The sequence below is a fragment of the Suricata suricatta genome, chromosome 6 (genome assembly GCF_006229205.1).
Source record: "Suricata suricatta isolate VVHF042 chromosome 6, meerkat_22Aug2017_6uvM2_HiC, whole genome shotgun sequence".
NCBI classification, from domain to species: Eukaryota; Metazoa; Chordata; class Mammalia; order Carnivora; family Herpestidae; genus Suricata; species Suricata suricatta.
Window position 1 is genome coordinate 23026336 of NC_043705.1, and position 20143 is coordinate 23046478.

The following is a 20143-nucleotide window of genomic DNA, read 5'->3' on the forward strand; positions in this document are numbered from 1 at the left end:
TCAGCATGACTCATCATCAGGGAAATACAAATCAAAACCATACTGAGATACCACCTCACACCAGTCAGAGTGGCTAAAATGAACAAATCAAGAGACTATAGATGCTGGTGAGGGTGTGGAGAAACAGGCACCCTCCTACACTGTTGGTGGGAATGTAAACTGGTGCAGCCACTCTGGAAAACAGTATGGAGGTTCCTCAAAAAAACTATCCATAGAACTCCCTTATGACCCAGCAATAGCACTGCTAGGGACGTATCCAAGGGATACAGAAGTGCTGACTCATAGGGGCACATGTACCCCAATGTTCATAGCAGCACTGTCAACAATAGCCAAAACATGGAAAGAGCCTAAATGTCCATCACCTGATGAGTGGATCAAGAAGATGTGGTGTATATATATACAATAGGCACTTGCTCTCCAGTGGCAAAGAAAGTTCTGGCTAAGCAAATGTTTTATGCAAAACCAAATCTTAATTAGGCAGACATACTCATAATGGCTATCTTTCCAAAATAACAGCAAACCAACAAAAACATGTGAGTGAAGAGCACTGTTTTTAATAGCGCCTGGAACAAAGTAAAGAATTGAGATTTGGCATATGCTGGGAGATTGAGTCACTACTAAAGGAAAAAGAAGAGCATTTTCTGCCCCAAATCTTTAAGTAAGGTCAATTATGGTTATTAAATCAGGATCTGAGGGTGAGGGCTAGGCATTAGTATTTCTCAGAAACTACCTAGGTATTTCTAGTATGTGACCAGGTTTGAAAACTACTTGAAACTAACTCAGGTTCTGGACTAGTGTGACCCAACTTAATTCCAGACCTTTCACACAGTGAAGGATACTGACATATAAGTGCTGCACTAAATGTGTGACACAAGAGTGGCATCCCAAGTTTCTTGAGAAAATAATATCTCCCTTATTCTTCCACATTTCAACAATGTTATTCCCCGAGAGGCTATTTAGGTAACATTGCCTTTACCAAGAATCTGAATTTGAGCAATGAGGTGAATACACAGAGCTATTTTTGGACTGCCCTTGTTAAAACAGTCACTTGGAAAACAAGGAAGCTTAAGCCTCTTCAACTTAATCCTCTCCTTAGAGTAAATACAGGTTTTTCTACTGAAGATCTAATCAGTGTTAAACCAAAGACTGCAATCTGATGAAGGGATCGATCTAGGCTCACACTTTCAGCAGACAGTCCCTTTTAAAAGCAGAAAGGACCAAGTCTCAGAAGGTAGCATATGCTTAAAGACCACCAAAGTTCTACTGAGAAATAATGAGTGGATATTTCACATATTATTTTAAAATATCTTTTGGGTTGATTATAGGGTTATTGTTTTTTTAATTTTTAGGGAAGTCTCAAATGTTAAACCTAGAACAAATATGACCAAGCCTATGGTCTGCACTCCAAAGCAAGGATAAGAAGCTCTATACTCTCCAACGTCTGCCTTTTTATCTAAGTCCTTCCTACTCAAAACGACAATTCCCCAGCTCCCATTGCACCTTCAACTCAGTTTGGTCCCACGTGCCATCCCACTCCTTACATTCTACATCGGCAAAAACGAAGAAATACCAGATAATCTTTTACAATACATTTCTCACCACATAGTAGTTGGCAACCATTCTGGTCTGAGAAACAAACTCTCAAAGGAAAGACTATATGAGCTCGGATTAAATTCTGTTTTCAGATTCTTATTATCAAAATCATTCCTCTACGCTTCTCAGAAATGTTACAAGATATCATTTATATGCAGGAACAGCTCATGTAAACACAGGTACCAATTATTAAATTTTAAAATATCTGATGGATGCTATCCAAATACTTGATACTTCCTCTCTGCTTTAAAATAGGTATTTATCTTCTTTGGTAAAATTTAAGAGTCATATATATAAAATAATATAAAAACAGATCTAATCCTATCTCCTGGCATAACTGTCCAAATCGACCTGCCTGTGTTAGATAAGGTAGCATCTCAACGGCTTCCTCAGGGCTGAATCACTGCTGCAAAGCAAGCACTCTGGATTGATGGAAGAGCTTACTTACCTTATAATGCAGATGAAGAGGACAGACTTGCTCAGAGTCACATGCAAAATCCGTGAACAAATCAGGATTAGAACCCAAACCAACTGGCCAATTTTTTTTTGTTTAATTATAAAGTCAATGGTATTGAATACATGTTCTTAATAGGTTTACATGGATTCTTCTAGGTCTTAAATGATGTTTAGTTTGTTTTCAAAAATGATTTTCTGTTTGTCATCATGTAACATTATACCAGCATATTTTTTGTGATTATGTTTTCACTCACAAGAACATATGTTAAATTCTCCCCACAAGAGCTGGGAGGCCATACAGGGATGACTGGACAGAATACCTAGTAACAGCAGCAGCCAAGAATTATTGAGCACTTGGGGTGTGCCATGCATTGAGATAAATTTCTGATGTTCACTATTCCACTTGATCTTAGAAAGTAGATACCTTAGAAACCTTAGAAAGTAGATTCTACTAAATACCAGTAAAGAAATTTAGGATTAAAGAAGAAAATAATAAACGTGGTCATATATGTAGAAGTGCCAAACTTATGAAAAGAATCCAAGTGAGCTGACACAAGAGTCCATAAAGTTACATATACCTTATTAATACATGAAAAAAACTAACATCGTCCATCAAATTGATGTGTATTTATTGCACAAATTTCCCCTAGAACTGGGAGGTTATTATAATACAGGTGTACATTTGAGAAACGTATACAGAACAAGGAAAAGTATGTACATTTTACATATCCCACCATCGAAATAACTTAAGAGAAAGCAGAACAAGCTCATAAGACATCCACCCGAAATAGGCATTGTGTAGAATTTTTTTAAAGAGATCATCCCCAGTGTATGCCAATTGCAACAAAATGAAATCTGTGCTAGTATGTTTATTGCACTTAACATTTTCAAACTCAAAATTAAGACATATTAATAAAAGCCAAAAATATTTCAAATCAAACCAATTAGTCTATATACAAGGAAAAATTAGTTTTAAGTTTATAATATAAAAGATCCCTTTTTCACTTCCTGTTCCAATAAACAGGTTTTTTTATTCCCTATTGCAATAAACAGGTTTTTAAAATATGTAACACATAACTGTCTGTACCATAAGAGGTTGAAAAAATTATTTTGAACGGGCCAAAACTCTTCTCACATTAATCATAATGATAGCACTTTAAAGAAGTAGCAGCTCATTCCTTGGGCTTTGGGTAAGGAAAAACATGACTATGATGAAGGCAATAGAAATTACAGAGGATTAGGAATTATAAAACTCAGGAATCCTGTAAGGACTCATGATTCTATTAAGAAACTATAGGTTCTTCCTTCTGAGCAAAGCTTAGTTTTAAAAGGAACAGTAGTAGCATGGGCCATCCATTTACTGAAGATTAGATTTCCTAAATGACAATTAGAGATTCCAAACAGGGCCATGAATCGTTTGATGATTAATCAAAAAAAGGAAACAAGCAAAACCAGACATTATCTAGCTGCTACATATCATTCTGAACTACAAGAAAAAATACTCTGGTTTCTCTTCAGATCGTATAAATCTTTCACCTTTTACTGAACTACAAGAAAAAAATAATGTACAGTGGCCCACATATGAATCTGTCTATATTCTGAATTCTGCCAAAGAGATTGACTCATAGAATTGCAAACAAGAAAAGAGGGAATAATTGCAATAATTAATGGAATAAGAAAATTAAGCCAAAGAAAACAAATCTATAAATACTCTTTGGCAGCAGGTCATCCATGGGAGACTCAGGTACTAACCGGGACCAGGTGACAGGACACAGGGGCAAGAGTGATTGCAGGCACAACAATGTCAGGTTTACACTCCATTAAAATAACCTTATCTTTTCTATTAGAGATTTCTTGAATACATAAAGAACAAGGCAAAATGTGACCCAACACTATTATAAATTCAAGGCCAGAGACTAAACAACCCACAGAAATCTTCCTTAATTACTGAAAATTCAAACAACAATGAATGTATTATACAGCAGTTGTATTTAGTAAGAGAATAAGCAAGTAGTTTTTTAAGCTAATCAATTAACTGTGATGAAAGTACTTCATGAAAGCAGAAACCAATTTCGCTTTTATCATTAAAAGTATCTTAGATCAGGTAAGTGAAGAATAAACTATAATGTAGTATTCAAGTAAACTGAGGTAGTAGAGCATAAACAAAAACTTTATCTACCCATCTTTCTATTTACATTACTTACAAGAGTTTGGTTCCATATTAGCCTTTCTCATAAGCAACACTCTACAATATATACAAAAAAATTAACAACTGGAAAGTGAAAATATTTTTAAAAATTAGACTTTGGAAGTGAGGGGCTATTAGAGAAAAGAGAGTAATTTTAAGAGATAATGAGCCCTATTACTGTAAACTGACTCTTTTGAAGCAGTGAAACAAATATTCAGTTCCTATGGGTTCAAGAAGGGCTGATAGTGAAAGCAAAGGCCTTGGCTACCTGAGCACTTTTAAAGAAAATAGTATTATTTTTCCCAATGCTTTGGTGCAATTTTTAATCCTAATTTTTATTTATTAAATTGGATGCAAATATGTAAATATTAACATTTATAAGAATTAGCTTATTCTTACAAACAAAGCAAATGGTATAAAGTAGTATTTTTATTTTGGGAATCTACATTCCTCAGCCTTAAAAATAAGATTGGTGTTAGTTATATTTTAGGGTGTGTGAAACAAAAAATTCACCAGAAAGTAGCATTTCAACACTATTTACAACTGATACTAGTTGAAAATATTTTTTTAAAAAGACATGTTTACCAATCAATCTTGTATTTCTACCTCTGTTTTTTTTAAAAAATAGATACATATGTACACTTGAATGGATAACATACACACATTTACACTCACTTTTCTGGATTATTATAATTAACAGGCTGCTTAAAATAGTTTGAGAAATACCCTAAAATTAACTATTTTGAACTGAAAAACAAGAGAACAAATAATCAAGCTTTTACAGATCTCCATACCTTAGAAATAAGGAATTAAAATTAATTAAATGACTATTTCTGTGCCATTTAATTGTGAGAAAACCATTGCTATTTATGAGTGTGGCAACACAGGAGTAATCATATGAAATTCCTTGATGTTATTCATTTGGTAGAAATTTATATACTTTGGCCTTTTCGAATGCTTTCCCTAAATATTATTTATGCTGTTTTAGTTTCACTTGGTTAAAAATATACCACCACCACCCAAAAGCCCAGCCAAAAGGAAAAGGCAATCCAATGATCACACAATATGTACTGCAACGCAGGAGACCGAGGCATTTGACTCATTCAGATGGAAGTCTAACAGTGAAAAAAAAAAACGCCACAAAATGCATGTTGCAACTGCTTCCTGGGTTTCTATTTAACTTTCTACCAAAGTTAATTTCTAACGACCTTTATGTTAAAGGAGTATCTGAGCAACATATGGAGAATGAGTGCTTGCTACAGCAGCCAGGAGAGGAAGATCACTGGATTCAATCCTGAAATAAAGAAAAAAAATTTTTTCAGTTTAGGCTTTCCGTACCAAGGGCATATGTACTATAGGCAATAAGTGCTATGTGTAAAGTAACTATATGTTACGGGTTAAGAACCTAGGGCACTCTAGCCAAAAGGAAAAGGATAACAAGAGAGTTGAAGATAACACAAGCTGGAAATTTTTCAGTAAGTAAAAACCGGAGCTGCAGATTGTGTAAAAAGAAAGCCTCTGAAACCCAACAGTAACAAGGTCATGGATGTAGAAAAGCATCTCACTGACCTGCTAATGGACCATGTAACAGGGCAAGGGACTGTATCTAAGAAATACAATAAAGTATAATAATACAGAAATTGTGTGCACCCTTATTGTTTTAGATACAAATGTTTTTATAAAAAGAAGTACTGGGAAGAAATAATGGAAGCTTCTTAAAAATTCATCCTACCACAAATAATTTTATAGGGGGGAAAAAGGTCAGTAAAGATAGAAAGGTTATGCAGACTCATTCATGGTTAAAAAACAAATCTGAACAAAATCATATTACATTTTTTAAGCTAGTAGCTTAACAAAGATGAAAAAAAAACTGCTAACAGGCAGCAGTAGAAAGAGGTAGTTTCTACTGTCTGTGAGAATTTATTCTGATATTTTTTGGATAACCTTTATTATTACCTATCATAATAACTAATGGTATCTATCAAAAATCTAATACACGTCTTTTAACCAAAAATTCTACTTCTAAGAATTTATCCTACAAACTTCAAAGATTTATATCCATTTCAGCATTTATTTGTAATAGCAAAAAACCTGAAAATAATCTAAATTCTACTATATCATGAAATGCTATGCCATTAAAAATACTGAGATAAATTAGTATGTGTTTGTATAAACATTGAAGATCTATTCAAAGGCAAGTTGCATGATAATAGATAGAATATAAACCAATTTATATTTTTTATCCTATACATTTAAAAATTCTGTAAGAAGAGACAATCCATTAATTGTATTTGGGTTAGAGTTAGAAGTTGGGCAAAAGACACTGATGAATTAATTTTTATTTTATGTCAAAATGCACTATAAAATTTGGTTAAATGCATAATACATTAAAAGCTAGTTTAAATTTTTAAAAACTAAAGGCACGACACACAGAGAATTATCGATATCCAGTCTAGATAGTAAGGATTAAACATTAATGAAAGAATTTAATTTGACTTCTGATGCAAAGACTTCTGATGCTACTTGATGTTGACTCCCTTCTATAAAGCTTAATTTTAAAAAGTTCTACCTTGTTTTAACTTATTCAACAGGAGTTCAAGAAATAATTCTCTCTCTCTCTCTCTCTCTCCCTCACACACACACACACACACACACACACACACACGTACACACACACACACAAAGTAGCCATAGAACATAGGCAAAGTGACTACGAAATATAAAGAAAAGGACTATATAATGCCTCCCACCAATTTCCTGTTCCTCCTGCAGTTAGCATTTTAGAAAAGTGTCTTCTCCCTAGGAGTAACCGCAAAGTAGATAGGTACAATATAAAGATAATAGGGAATGAATAGTAATACGTAGATAATGTTCTACCACCCACAGAATGGTGCTACTTCAATCAGCTCATGTGGATGGCTGGGAGTGGTGAGTTTTAACACATATAATGAATAAAAATGAATATTTACTTATTTTGACTAAGATAAAAATTTAGATTTTAATTCATTTTTATCTGACCATATTCTCAACTTCCTATAACAGTACAAGGGACAATGCCTTTGAGATCAGTGGAGGCCAGGGATCTGCTTTTACACAGTAGAGAGCAACCTAACTGATAACTGTTCAGCTTCTAACAGGAAAATAACTTACAAGGAAAAAAGGCAATTCTAAAGGATATTCCTTGCCTAAAGAAAGTGTAATGAGAAAGCAAAGATAGAAAAGAAACCATACGCATACCCTAGAACCACTCCTAGCTCCTTGACGTGGACGCGCATCTGTCCCCTCAGGTACTCAGACAGCATTTTGCTCTTGAAGTATAACTCCTGTAATCGGTCTTCGAGATGCATTACACACTGCCGGTAAGGGAGACAAAGAACCGTGTCAGAAAATGGTTTCTAACTTGAAGTGATGGCAAATTCTAGAGCATCACATTTTTGACAATTCTGTTTAGTTAACTGCATGTAAATTAAAATTTTGAGCACACTATTAAAGCACATAATTTTACCTAAAGGAGTGTAAATTTTTTTTCTAGCTCATATCAAATATTTAGATCCTACAGAGACTTTTTTAATGTTTATTTATTTATTTTCAGTGAAACCAAGAGAGTGCAAGTAGGGGAGGTTGAGAGAGAGAATCCCAAGCAAACCCTACACTAATAGCGCAGAGCCCAACATGAGGCTCAATCTCAGGAATCCACGATATCATGACCTGAGACAAAATCAAGACTCAAACACGTAAGTGACTGAGCCACCCAGGAACCCTGTGTGCGTGTTTTTTTTCAATGCGATAAATTATACATAATATAAAATTTGCCTTTTTAACCATTTTTAAGTGTACAATTGAGAAGCATTAAGTACATTCAAAAAGATGTGAAACTATCACCACTACACATTTCCATAATTTTTTAAAAAATGCTTTTATTCCAAATTTGGTAAATACACTCATAAAATGATACATCTCAAATATATTTATGTAGGAAAGGGTGCATTCTTCTGTGGGGAGTTAAAGAAAAAAGTTTACAACAGTTCACAGAGAATGTTCAGTAGTCTTTACTAAAAAGAGAGGTTTCTAAGCTAGGACATTAAAAACTAAAACATATACACTCCATTTATCAACTAACTTGCTCAATTTAATAAAATAAGTGATTTTTCATGTGAATTGATACTATACATGTATGAGGACAAAACATGAGTGTCAGGTGGTAAAATACTAAATTCTCAGAATGCCTGGGTGGCTCAGTCGGTTCACTGGTGGACTCCTGATTGCAGGTTAGGTCATGATTTCATGGTTTGTGAGATCAAGCCCCTCGTCCAGCTCTTCCCTAAGCTCGAAGCCTGCTTGGAATTTTCTCTCTCACCTCTCTCTGCCCCTCCCCTGATGTGTGCCATCTGCCTCTCTCTCTCTCAAACACACACACAAGAAATAAATATCTAACACAAAAACAAACCAAAACCACTAAATTTTTGAAGACTATTCCTTTCCAATGAAAATCAACTATTAAAACTCCTAATAGGTATGACTGACTGGCTAGCTAAATCTGTAAACTATGTGACTACTGATCTCAGGATTGTGAGTTTGAGTCTCACAGTGGGCATGGAGCTTACTCAAAAACAAAAACAAAAACAAAAAAAACCAAAAAACGCTGCTAATAAAAACCTATTTTCTTCTTGGAAAACCAAAATAGAAAAATAGAAATTACAAACACACTTACACACACCCACATCCCCCCCCACAGACACTCCTATTTAAGCTTTATCTATAATTTACATATATCTGGAAATTTACCTTACTTAAGTACATAATTGTGTGGCATGAAGTATAGTCACAATACTGTACAACCATCATCACTATCCATTCCAGAACTTCGTTTTCCATTATCCCAAACAGAAATTTTGTACCCATTACATAATAACTCCTCATTCCCTCCTTCCCCCAGCCCTTGGTAATCTCTACCTTCTATCTCTATGAATTTACCTATTCTAGACACCTCATTTAGGTAGAACCATATGTATCTGTCATTTTCACTTATTCTACTTGGCATAATGTGTTCAAGTTTCATCCGTGTGGAATCAAAAGGCATCAGAATTTGATTACTTTTTATGGCTCAAATATCCCATTCTATGTATTATAACACATTTTGTTTATCCATTCGTTTATGGACATGAGTTGTTTCCAACTTTTAGCTATTGCAAATAAGGCTGCCATGAACATGATACTACAATTATTTCAGTCCCTGTTCTCAAATGTTTTGAGTATCAACCCAGTAGAATTGCTGGATCACAGGACAATACAACATTAAACTTTTTTAGAGAACTGCCAAAGTGTTTTCAACAGCAGTTGCACCATTTTACATTCCCATCAGAAATGTACAAGGGTTCCAATTTCTCCACATTTTGGCTAATCCTTGTTATTTTTGTTTTTGATCACAGCCATACTTATGGGTGTGAAAGAGTATCTTCACTGTGGTTCTGATTTTCATTTTCCTAATGACTAATGATGCCAAAGATCTTTTCAAATGCTCAATAACCATTTGTACATCTTCTTTAGAGAAATGTATATTTGCCAATTTTTAAATAGACTTTTTCTTTATTGTTGTTGAGTTGTGGGAGTTCTATATATATTCTGGATACCAATCTTTTGGAAGATACATGATTTACAAATATTTTCTCCTACTCTGCATGTTGTCTTTTCACTTGTTGATAATGTCCTTTAAGGCATAAAATTTTAATTTGATGAAGTCCCATGTATCTATTTTTTACTTGTCTTGCCTGTACTTTTTAAAAATAATTTTTTAATGTTCATTTATTTTTGAGAGCGAGAGTGTGTGTGCAAGCAGGGGAGGGGCAGAGAGACAGGGAGACATAGAGTCTGTAGCAGGCTGAGCTGTGAGCACAGAGCCTGATGTGGGGCTCAGGCTCAGACGCAGTGAGATCATGATCTGACCCAAAGTGGAACGCTTAACCAACTGACCCACTCAGGTGCCCCTGTGCTTTCTGTTTTAAATCCAAGAAATCAATGTCATATCAAATGTCATAAAGATTATGCTTTCTTCAAACGGTGATTTTAAATCCAAGAAACCACTACCAAATAAAATGTCATAAAGATTATTCTTTATGTTTTCTTCAAAAAGTTTTATAGATAGATTAAGCACTTAAGTTTAGGTTTAAGTTTAGGTTTAAGTCACATTTGAGTTCATTTTTGTACACGGCATAAAGGGCTCAACTTCATGCTTTTACCATGTGGATACTCAGTTTTCTCAGCATGATTTATTGCAAAGCATTGTTTCCTCTTTGAATGGTCTTGACTTCTTTGTCCAAAACCAACTGACCATGTAAGTAAGGGTTTATTTGGGGGCTATCATATTCTATTGCTTTTTACATCTGTCCTTATACCAGTATCACACTGTTTTGATGATTGTCACTTTGTAATAAGTTTTGAAACTTAGGTGTGAGTCCTACATCTCTGTTCTTTTTTAGGACTATTTTGGCTCTCTAGGTCCTTTGAGAGACTATACAAATTTTAGGATAGTTGGTCTATTTCTTCCAAAAATGGAAGTCATTGGGATTTTTATAAGGATTGCACTGAGTAAGTAGATTACTTTGGGTAGTAACGTTATCTTAACAATACTGTCTTCTGATCTATGAACACGAGATGCCTCTCTGTTTACTTACGTATGTAATTTCCCTCAGCAATGTTTTCTAGTCTTCAGTATACAAGCTGTTTGAGGTTGATCAAAGTTATTACTAAGTAATTTATCCTTTTGATGCTATTTTAAGCGCTTTCTTAACTTCCATTTTAGATTGTTCATCGCTAGTAAATGGAAATACAACTATCTTTGTATGGTGATTTTATATCTTGCAGGTTTGCTAAATTCATTTGTTAGTTCTATCTGTTCTTCTGTGGAATCTTTAAGTTGTCTACATTTAAGATTATGTCATCTGCACAGATAATTTCACCTCTTCCTTTCCAATTGGGAAACTTTCTGTTCCTTCTTCTTGCTTAACTGCTCTGGCTAGGGCTTTCCAGTACCAAGTAGAAGTGAAGTGGTGAAAGTGAGCTTCCATGTTTCATCCTTGATCTAAGGGGTTAAACTTTCAATCTTTTACCACTGAGAATAATGTTAGCTGCAGATTTGTTATATGTAGACTTTATCATGTTGATCTACAGAGGTTTTTAACTAAGCTATACTATATTGCTCCTAACAAAAAAAAAAAGAACAACTTTGGAAGTTGAAAATGGTGTCTTCAGTAAGAGGGTTACTCAGTATTAGAAGAAGGATCATTCAAAGTCCTGACACAACACTGAGGCTCTAGAATGCACTGGCATTCTGCACAATGCTTGGTGGGGGAGAGGACGAGGCAGCATTGTATACCCATCCATACCTTATAAGATCCAGGTCAGACACTAAATTCTGGCTGCTGCAACCATACGAAAATACAGAAATGTTCACATCCCTTTCCAACTTAGTGAGCTTGGGCTGGTGTCTTAAACAACCTCTCTGGATGCTGGAAGTCTGAAGATCAGGGTGCAGCATTGTCCAGTTCTGGTGAGAACTCTCTTCCAGGCAGACAGAGGACAGCTTCTAGCTGTGTCCTCACAATCTCTTTTGCGTTTCTTAGAAGGCCACTAATCCCATCATGAGGTCCTCACCCTCATTACATCACCTAACCCTAATTATCTCCCGAAGGCCCATCTCTAAACAAGATTCTGCCAGGTATTAGGGCTTCAACACATGTTTTTTCAGAGAAACACATACATTCACACAATAACTTCTTTCTTCCAGGCAACAGTGATGAAGCTAACAGCAATATTCAATGTAGGCACACACTAAAGTTTAGTCACCTATCAGAGTGCTAAATAATTCAAGTCTTATACATACTTACAAAATTTGGAGACAAGTTATGTTTATAAAGCTGAAGAGTGGAATGAAGCAGGTTGGAAACAAGACTGGAAACCAATACTTCCTTTCCCAATTTATTATCTGTCATTCGTCTCTGGCTACTCGCCACTTGAACAGTCCATTTATCCATATCTGCTATAATACAGACAGCTTCTGCTATTGGTTCATCCAACACTGGATGCTGAAAAGAATTCATCTTAAGATAAGTAAATAAAGTTTTCAAATAAATGTTAATGAAAATAAGACAAGGAAGAGATACTAAACAAAAACAGAATAAAAGAATATTAAATTCTGACAGCTACTGCCAAAGAATCCTTGACAGTGGAAAATGGAATGTTTTAATTAACTCAGTAACAAATACCCTGAGATCTTATAGAAATCATTATTGGAAAAAAAATAAAAATTAAAAATTTTTAAACATCATCATTGGTAGAAATTCATTACCAGAACTTTGTATTCTTTTATTTTCTTTTAAGTTTTCGTTTGAATTCTAGTTATGATACAGCATAATATTAGCTTCAGGTATACAACAGAGTGAATGATTCAACACTTCCTTAACATCACCTGGTACTCATCACCAGTGCCCTCCTTAATTCCCATCACCCATTTCAACCATCTCTCCACCCACCTCCATTCTGGTAACCATCAGTTTGCCAAATTTTGTATTCTTTAAATTTTTTTTGAATATTTATTCATTTTTTAGTGGGAGAGAGGCAGAAAGAGAGGTAAATACAGAACTCAACACAGTGTCCAGGCTCCACGCTGTCAGGACAGAGCCCAACATGGTGCCTGAACTCATGAACTGTGAGATCATGACCTAAGCCGAAGCTGGACACTTAACCACTGAGCCACTGAGGCGCGCCCTTAACTTTGTATTCTTTAATCCAGAAGTTAACTGTCACCAGTCTTCTGATCATTCAGTGATTTTGCTGAGGGCCAACTGTATGTCAAGCAATTGAAAGAAAATATTTTTTTTTACCTTGAAAAAGCTAAACATTTAAAAATAGCCCCAAAAGGAACTCACATGAACAACTTAATGGTAAGGTTCTGTGCTAACTATCCCACCTTGTCACACACTGATTTGCTTGAGCACATCAGGGCTATCACATGATTATATGAAAACCTTGCTGCTTATGTTCCCTAGTTTTCTTATTTTTCTCTAATATACATCCACATTATGAATATAGTGATTAAAAAGGGAACAAATCACCAAGCAAGAACAAGACTTTCCAAGATATGTAGTTAAGTAGGGAAAAAAAGGCCATTAAACACCCCGACACATGCATGCTTATACAGTCACAATACATGTTATATCCAGTTATGTTTTTTAAATTCATATCTATATCTAAATGAAAATGTGTAAAGAAAATAATGAAAATACTCAAACTCTATCACGAAGATCTCTGTGAAGAGTATGGAAAAAGGTACGAAGAAGGGTTTCTTTTTGCTTTTTTGTATCTTTATATTGTTTGGATTTCTATCAGAGCATTTACCTAAATGACACTTTTATAATTAGAAAGTTTAAAGCAAAATGAAAAATACTTTTAACTAACATATACTATTAAAGGGACCAAGGCACATGGCTGTGCCCTTGGCCTCTCATAGTTTATACACAAAGACCAAAAACAACACTAAAGTACATAGCACTACTATCAAAAAGAAGTAACAGTCCTAAAGTAAAAGAGAAGGAAAACAGAAACCATGCTCCTACAAGCCCAATATTTCAATATCTTTCTATATTTGAAAAGCTAAGGATTTATTTACTATTTACTATTTATTATTTATTTATTATTTACTACTGGCCATATGGGAATAGCACCAATAACACTGAGATTAAAAACTGTCATTTGAAATACTTTAACCCAGTGGCCTTTTTCCTTTCAAACTTGTCCGATACCATATTTTACAGCAAAAAAGGTAGGTTTGCTCCTTGGGAAATCCAGGTTTGGCACACCCAAAGGATATCCCGTTGCCTCTATTAATGAATAACCACTTTGACTAAAGCTTTTGGCTTGATGCTAAGTAAACAAAGACAGTGGAGCTCACAGTCCTGTGTGGGAGATAAAAATAAATACAACGGGCTATAAAAAGACATATGTGTAATGGACAAAACAGGCATCAAGTGGCGGGGGGAAGAGAGGAGGGCAATAATGGTTCTGTGTGGTTAGGAGCCTTACAGTAGAAGGGGACGTGTTTAAGTATGGACTGGACTGCTGGTAAAGAATCAGAGAGGAATACAGATAATTCCGTAAGAGACAGTATCATGAGAAGATGCAAAAGAAAGAAGTAGATGCATGTGACTAAATTAGTGAAAAGTAATATTGAGAAGTGGGCAAAAAGAGAATAGCAAAGAAAAAGCCTGGAAAGATACACTGTGCAAAGTTTCCACGAGACTCTTAAGTTTATATTTGTTTTTATAAAATAGTATTCAAATATTTCTTGCTCAACTTCTACGAAGAATGTAACATTTTTCAATTCATCAACTTAATTACTGAAATAAAATTCTGGAAATGGTATGTACATCTAAAGATGTAAGGTATACCATACATTTCAAGAAACAAGGTAACAGGGGCACCTGGGTGGTTCATTTGGTTAAGTGTCCAACTCTTGATTTCAGCTCAGGTTGCGATCCCACAATTTCTGTGAGGGAGCCCTGCGTCAGGCTCTGCACTGACAGCAGGGAGGAGGCTGCTTGGGATTCTTTTTCTCTTTCTCTTTCTTCCCCTCCCCCACTCTCTCACATGCACACGCATGCTCGCTGTCTCTTTCTCTCTCTCTCTCTCTCTCTCTCTCTCTCAAAATAAATAAAACTTAAAAAAAGATAACAATAAACATATATTTTAGTATAAATATTTCTATGGTTATAAAAGAAAAATAAGGCAGGAGGTATGATCAAAAAACCAAAGTGGAATAACAAACTGTTAAAGGCAGATACTAATTTCAAAAGCAGTGGACATCTTTAGGCGATTAAAATTATGAGGGTGGTACACCCATTAGTGTCACAAGAAAATGCCTGAACAGATAATGGGGAAACTACTATAAAACATACCTTGTTTAAAAGGTTATGAACCACTTTAGAAATTAACTTTATAGCCCTTCAATCAAAAGGCACATGGCTAAGATTTTTTATTTTTGTTCTTTTTTCTCCTCAAATTTTTATTCAATTCCAGTTAGTTAACATACAGTGTAATATTAGTTTCAGGTGTAGAATCTGATGATGAATCATTTCCATGCAACACCCAGTGCTCACCACAAGTGTCGTTCTTAATCCCCATCACCTACTTCATCCCTCCTCCCTTCCTACCTCCATTCTAGTTTGTTCGCTATAGTTAAGAGCCTGTTTCTCGGTTTGCCTCTCTATTTACTTACTTGTTGTTGTTAAATGTATCTAAACAAAATCTATAAAAGCTACTTTTTTTATTAGGAAAAGGAAAGGAAAGGAAAAGGAAAATAGTCCCAGTGAGTCCCTCTCCCAAGTGAGAGGGGCCTAAATCCCAAGCTTATGATCAGAAATAATTCAAATCAAACTTGTTTTAGAAGTTGTTAGAAAAAAAAAAACAAAGTTGGAAGCATTGACATTCATTTTGATTGCTTGTTTTTATTTAATGGACTGTCATATGCAATGTCCTAATCTGATAAAATTTTAATTAAAATAATCCTAGTCTTCCTCTTCATCATCAACTTCTAGAAAAGAAGACTGGAGTAACTGGGACCCCGTCGTGGCCTCCTCCACCTTAATTAAGCTTGTTTCCTGCTTCAGATACTTTGGAGTCATAAAATGGAAAGTAATTTACATGAGAAAAAGTAAAGATAAAGCCTGCTTTTTCTTTTTCTTTTTAAATTTATTTATTTTTGAGAGAGAGAGAGAAAGAGAGGGCATGAATGGAGGAGGGGCAGGGAGAAAGGGAGAATCCCAAGCAGGCTCCGCACTGTCAGCACAGAGCCCAACACAGCGCTTAAACCCACAAACCATGAGATCATGACCTGAGCCAAAGTCGGATGCTTAACCAACTGAGCCCCCCACGTGCCACATGAAGCCTTATTTTTCTTAAACCTTTTTTTCTGAGTTTCATAACTTCTACAGTACACATTCATCCTCAATCTTACCAGCGTCATTTTTTCTCTCCCAGGCATTTCCAGAATGTCCATACATAAACTCTCTAATCTCTTCTCTAGCAGATATTCCCACATCACCACCCCTTTACAAAACCGAATCATTCAGCTGCCTACTAAGTGTTCAAACATGGCCTTATAAATTGCACTTTTAAACTAAAAATGTACAACTCAACTTTGATGTATTATCCTCAAAACTAGCCAGTTTGTTCAATTAGCTTTCAAAATAAAAATGAGACCCACAATGTTGCAGAGCAAACAGGTCTTAGAGACACTGGAAACAGCTGTTTAAACTGGCATTGCCTTTTGGAGAAGAAACTAACCAATATACATCAAGAACATGAAAATAATCCTAATCTTAAAAAATGGGCAATAATCCCATTTCTGGGAATCTAGCATAAAGAAATAATCCTAAATTCCTACAATACAGAAATAGTCTCAATGTTATTTATAAAAGTAAAAGAAAGAAAAACCTTTTAAATGTTGAGCATTAGAAAACAGAGAACCCAGAAATAAACTCATACATAAGGCTTAATTAATTTACGACAAATGAGAAAAGACTATACAATGGAGAAAGGATACTCTCTTCAAGAGATTGTGCCGAGAAAATCAGACAGCCCCATGCAAAAGAATGAAACCAGATCCTGCCTATCAAACACCATACACAAGATTCAAACCAGATTATAGACTTGAACAGAAGACTCAAAAGCATAAAAATCCTAGAAGAACATGAGAAGTAAGCTCTTTGATACTGGTCTTGGCAATGACTTTTTGGATTTGACACCAAAAAGCCACGGCAATAAAAAGCAAACTAAACTAACAGGCTGCTGCACGGCAAACGAAACCAGCAGCAAAATGAAAAAGCAGCCTATGGAAGGGGAGAAAATACCTTCAACTACATATTGGATAAGAAGTTAAACTATATGAGGAATTCATAACTCAAAAGTAAAGGGAAAAAATCCCTAACAATCTAATTAAAAAATGGGTAGAGAGGCTGAAAAGACATTTTTCCAAAAAAAAACATACAAATGGCCAACAGATACATAAAAAGGTGCTCAACATCACTAATTATTAAGGAAACACAAATCTAAACCTCAAGGGGATATCACCTCAAACCTGTCAGAATGACTGTTATCAAGAAAACAAGAAGGTAACAAGTGTTGGCAAGGGCGTGCACTGGTGGCAGGAATGAATGGCAAACAGCATGGAGGCTCCTGAACAAATCAAAAACAGAAATACCATATCATCCAGCAATACCACTTCTGGGTATGCATATATTCAAAAGACATGAAAGCAGGCGATCAAAGAAATATCTGCACTCCCACGTTCATTGCACCATTATTCACAATAGCCAAGACAGGGAAACAACCTACATTTCCATCAACAGATGAACGGATAAAGAAGATGTGGGAGCGCCTGGGTGGCTCCATCGGTTAAGCGCCCAACTTATGATTCTGGCTCAGGTCATGATCTCACAGTTTTGTGGATTCAAGCCCCATGTTAGGCTCCACGCTGACAGCATGGAACCTGCTTGTGATTCTCTCTCTGTTCCTCTCCCTCTGCCCTGCCTCCGCTAACACTCTGCCTCTTTCAAAATAAATAAACTGGAAAAGTTTAAAAAAGAAAAAAAAGATGTGATACACACACACACACACACACACTATTCAGCCATTTGCAACAATATGAATGGAGCTTGAGGGCATTATGCTAAGTGAACTAAATCCAACAGTGAAAGACAAATACTATATGATTTCAAATATATAAAATTAAAAAACCCCAAACTCACAGAACAGACAACAGATTGGTGGTTGACCAGGGTGAGGGAGAAATGGGTAAAGTTGGTCAAAAGGTACAAACTTCCAGTTATAAGATAAATAATTTCTGGACATGTAATGTACAGCATGGAGTCTATACTTAACAATTCTGCATTATATCTGAAAGTTGCTAAGGGTAGAGATCTTAAAAGTTCTCATTACAAAAAAAAAAAACAAACTACATTAGGTGACGGATGTTAACTAAACTTACTGTGGTAGTCATTTTGTAAAATATACATATACCAAATTGTTATGTTGTACTTCTTAAACTAATGTTGTAAATTATATTTTACAATAAAACTGGATAAAAAAATTGAGCAATAGGAGCATGGTTAGAAAAACTAACCATATGGCAAAATAATGGAATAACCAATAAACATTAAAACCAGTATTTACAAAGTGTTAATAATATGTGGAAATTCTCTTACATCAACTGTTAACTAACAAAAGCAGAATTAAAAACATTAAATATAGGTACACCTGGGTGACTCAGTTGGTTAAGTGTCTGATTTCAGATCAGGTAATGATCTCACAGTGCGTGAGTTAGAGCCCCACATGGGGCTCTGTGCTGACAGCTCAGAGCCTGAAGTGTGCCTCAGATTCTGGATTCTGTGTCTCCCTCTCTCTGTGCCCCTCCCCCTGTTGCATTCTGTCTTTGTCTCTCTCAAATATAAACATTTAAAAAAATTAAATTTAATACCATATATGTACACAGTGTATATATACTGATAGATACACATGAATTTTATATACATGTATAATATATACAAAAATGTATTTATACATAAAAAGGTAAATTTTATTGCTTTCCTATATAGCAGAAAAATAATGGCAAATCTAGATAAAAATAAAGTTTGTGGGGGGAAAATGATCAAAACCATATAAACATATATATACTATATATTAAAAATGTGTGTGTGTGTATATATATGTGTATATACATATAATCCCCAATTATGTACATATATAAGATGTGTATACACACACATACATATATACACACACATAGAATAATAACAATGACAAGCTATAAGACACAGAATACCTAATATAAACAACACACCACATAGTATAACTCTGGTATATAAATATTAGTATTGCTTTCATTATAGCCAAGGAAACCTAGGTTCTATAAGATTGAATATCTTGTCTTAGGATTCACAGATAGGAAGTAGCAAGGTCTGGGTTTTATCAGATGCCACATACGGCATAATGATTGGAAGAGGTTTTGTATTAAGAATGTCTGCTGCTGAAGAGTAGACCTGGGAAACTTGTTTTTAGCTTCCTAGACATTCCAGTGTTTTGTATAGTAAATATATTGATTTGGTAATGATAAAAATGCCTTTCTTAGAAACTGAGGAGGAAAAGAAAAGACACTCCACTAATATAGTTCAGAAGAATAAGATTGTATTTTTTAAAGTACTATCCTTATGATTTATGTATTAAAAGCTCCTCCATGGTTTTCCATATAGGTGCATGAGAAATAGTTCTCATGTTAAATGTGTGTTAAATGTTCATAAGTTATGAGCACACAGTAATTAAAATCAGTAAATATAAACATTATACATGAATAGAAAAAAATGAATGACAGAAGATTCACTCTCTTAGTTCTGAGATAAGTTTAGCATTTTAGTTTTCACTTTCTCATTAAATTTTCTGTAACCTAGAGCGCCTGGATGGTTCAGATGGTTAAGCATCCAACTCTGGATTTCCACTCTCAGGATATATATTAAAGCACATATTAAGGCTACAATAAAACTAAATGCTTATTATTAGTAGTATTCCTTCTATTCCTAAGGTAAAAACCCTTAAAACAGAAATGTTTTGTATTCAAGAGGAGACAGTCACCCCTCCCAAAGCCAGGCTTTCAGAGACAATACCAAAGAACAGAGTATATGCTAACGGGTACAGATGAAGAGAAAAAGAGACTGAATAACTGAGATCAGACATAAAGAAAGACAAGAGGACACAGAGAGCATTAGAAGGATCCACACTTGATTTCCTAACCAAGTATTTCAACAAATGCTTACTCTATACTACATCAGGCACCGGGAGGACAGAAGTGAAAAAAGCAGAAAT

General features: G+C 35.0%; 1 protein-coding gene across 3 annotated transcripts in view; it reads right to left on the reverse strand.

Moving 5' to 3' along the window:
* Positions 1-2657: 2657 nt before the first annotated feature.
* The window catches only part of FNIP1 (folliculin interacting protein 1), a 143887-nt gene continuing 126401 nt past the window's right edge, over positions 2658-20143 (reverse strand). For 2 of the 3 annotated variants that reach the window (XM_029941866.1, XM_029941863.1), the window contains exons 15-17: positions 12121-12333; positions 7475-7590; positions 2658-5531 (exon numbers count right to left, since the gene is read on the reverse strand). In XM_029941866.1, the coding sequence (XP_029797726.1) occupies positions 5453-5531; positions 7475-7590; positions 12121-12333 (408 nt within the window). In that variant the 3' untranslated portion in view covers positions 2658-5452. The remainder of the gene's footprint in view (positions 5532-7474; positions 7591-12120; positions 12334-20143) is intronic. The other variant, XM_029941864.1, reaches the window with a different exon arrangement.